Genomic DNA, 2,500 nt, shown 5'->3' on the forward strand with positions numbered 1-2,500 from the left:
TACGAGAGGCAGTAGTAATAGTAGTAATAGTAGGAGCAGCAGTAGTAGTAGTAGTAGTAGTAGTAGTAGCAGTAGTAGTAGTAGTAGTAGTAGTAGTAGCAGTAGTAGTAGTAGTAGTAGTAGCAGTAGTAGTAGTAGTAGCAGTATTACTATGAGGGGCAGTAGTAATAGTAGTAGTAATAGTAGTAGTAGTAGTATTGGTAGCAGTAAGGTAAGGTAAGGTAGACTTTATTCATCCCCGAAGGTAAATTAATTTGTCACAGCAGCACGACACAGAACAGAAATAAACAGGACAGACGAATAATAAATACATTACATAAAAAACTTACAACGACTGTACTCTGCTTGCTGGATAAAAAAACATTAAAAAAACGCTTAGTCAAAAAAAAAAGTTGTAGTAGGCCTACTAGCAGTAGTAGTGGTAGTAGTAGCAGCACTAGTAGTAGTAGGAGCAGCAGTAGTAGTAGTAGTAATAGTAACAGTAGTAGTAGCAGCAGCAGCAGCAGTAGCAGTAGTAGTAGTGGTAGTAGTATTAACAGTAGTACCAATAGTAGTAGCAGTAGTAGTAGTAGTATTAGTAGCAGTAGTAGTAGTAATAGTGGTAGTAGTAGTAGTAGTAGTAGTAGTAATAGTGGTAGTAGTAGCAGTAGTAGTAGTAGTAGTAGTAGTAGTAGTAGTAGTAGCTTTGGCTACCAGCTCCTTCAGCCGAACCCTGAAATATCAAAACCCCAATGGCTCCGCCCTAGATGTACTCCACTCACCTCCCATGAGGAAGAGCAGGCCGGCCACGTACTGCATGAGCCCCCGGTCCCAGCAGCAGCCCAGCAGGCCGATGATCCAGCCGAACAGGATGATGGCCACGGCCATGCCCATGAACCCGGCCGTCATTCTCCGCAGGTCTGAGGACAGAGCGGACACAGCACAACAACTCAGTACTTTGAAAAACAATACAGCGTCCGGCACAGAGACGCACACACGCTTTCAATTCAGATCTGGACCAACGAGGAGCCCAGCTCTACGGAAGAGTATCAGGGCCATGCAGGAGAAAAAATATTTGAGAGGGGAAGATTTTTTATTATTGTGCACGTCGAGAAAAAAGTCGAAATTTCGAGATTAATGTTGAAATACAATATCGAGAAAAAAGTTGAAATGACGAGAATAATTTTGGAATACAATTTTGAGAAAAAAGTTGAAATTTTGTGAATAAAGTCAAAATTTAAAGAATAAAGTTGAAATACAATAGGATAGGATAGGATAGGATAGGATAGGATAGGATAGGATAGGATAGGATAGGATAGGATAGGATTCAACTTTAATAATCCCCAAAGGGGAAACTTCATTGCCACCATGGCCACACCAATACAACATAAAACAATCAACAATACACATTAACAATGTCTCCACCTAGGAACAGCAGTGGATCAATACAACAATAAAATAACCAGAAAACGACCCCCCAAAAAAGGGAGATAAAAGAAAAAGAATACAAAATCCATTTTCCTATTTCCAATTTGGTGAATAAAGTGGAAATGTCTCCTCTGGTCCATCAAATCCAGTTAGCAGAGCGACTGACAGCTCTGCAGCAACAGCCGTAACTAACTAACCAACTTACATCCTTGGAGTGGAACGTTAAGGGTACGATTCTGAAGTTATGCAACTGCATATGTCTGATATGTGTTTCAAATCAATATTTTCGCCTTTTTTCTCAACATTTCAACTTTAGTCTCAAAATTTTAACTATTTTCTCAACATTTCGACTTTTTTCTCGAAATTGTACTGCTAATCCAGGACGCGAGAACACACATGGAGGGGCACGTCGAGAACTGGAAATCTGCAAAAAAAAAAACAAAAAAAAACAGAACAGACACGAAACAGGCACGGAACCGGCAGAAACACGAGCAGCAACTATCCCAGGTCCCGAGACCCAATCACAACTAAGCTAAGCTACCGCGATTAACTAACCCCCAAAACTACAGAGCAAGCATGCAGGTGAACGGGCCGGTGTATATGTCTATATGTGTGTGTGTGTATATGTGTGTGTGGCTATGTGTGTGTGTGTGTGTGTGTGTGTGTGTGTGTGTGTGTGTGTGTGTGTGTGTGTGTGTGTATATGTGTGTGTGGCTATGTGTGTGTGTGTGTGTGTGTGTGTGTGTGTGTGTGTGTGTGTGTATATGTCCGTGTGGCTATGTGTGTGTGTGTGTGTGTGTGTGTGTGTGGCTATGTGTGTGTGTGTGTGTGTATATGTCCGTGTGGCTATGTGTGTGTGTGTGTGTGTGTGTGTGTGGCTATGTGTGTGTGTGTATATGTCCGTGTATGGGCTCAAATTAAAGCCATAAATATTTTGTATCTGTAAATAAACTTTGTACTTGTAGAAATATTTTGTGCATGTGCAAAAAAAAATTGGTACTACAAATATGTTTTGCACAGGCACAAAATATTTCTACAAGTACAAATATTTTTTGCACATGCACAAAATATTTCTACAAGTACAAAGTTTATT

The 2,500-nt window shown here is 40.4% G+C and overlaps 1 protein-coding gene across 1 annotated transcript in view; it reads right to left on the bottom strand.

The window, feature by feature from the left end:
* tmem178bb (transmembrane protein 178Bb) overlaps nt 1–2,500 on the bottom strand; it is a 134,152-nt gene that overhangs the window by 8,325 nt on the left and 123,327 nt on the right. The window contains exon 4 of the mRNA XM_061714802.1: nt 762–899. Within this exon, the coding sequence (XP_061570786.1) occupies nt 762–899 (138 nt within the window). The remainder of the gene's footprint in view (nt 1–761; nt 900–2,500) is intronic.

The sequence above is a fragment of the Cololabis saira genome, chromosome 23 (genome assembly GCF_033807715.1).
Source record: "Cololabis saira isolate AMF1-May2022 chromosome 23, fColSai1.1, whole genome shotgun sequence".
Classification (NCBI taxonomy): domain Eukaryota; kingdom Metazoa; phylum Chordata; class Actinopteri; order Beloniformes; family Belonidae; genus Cololabis; species Cololabis saira.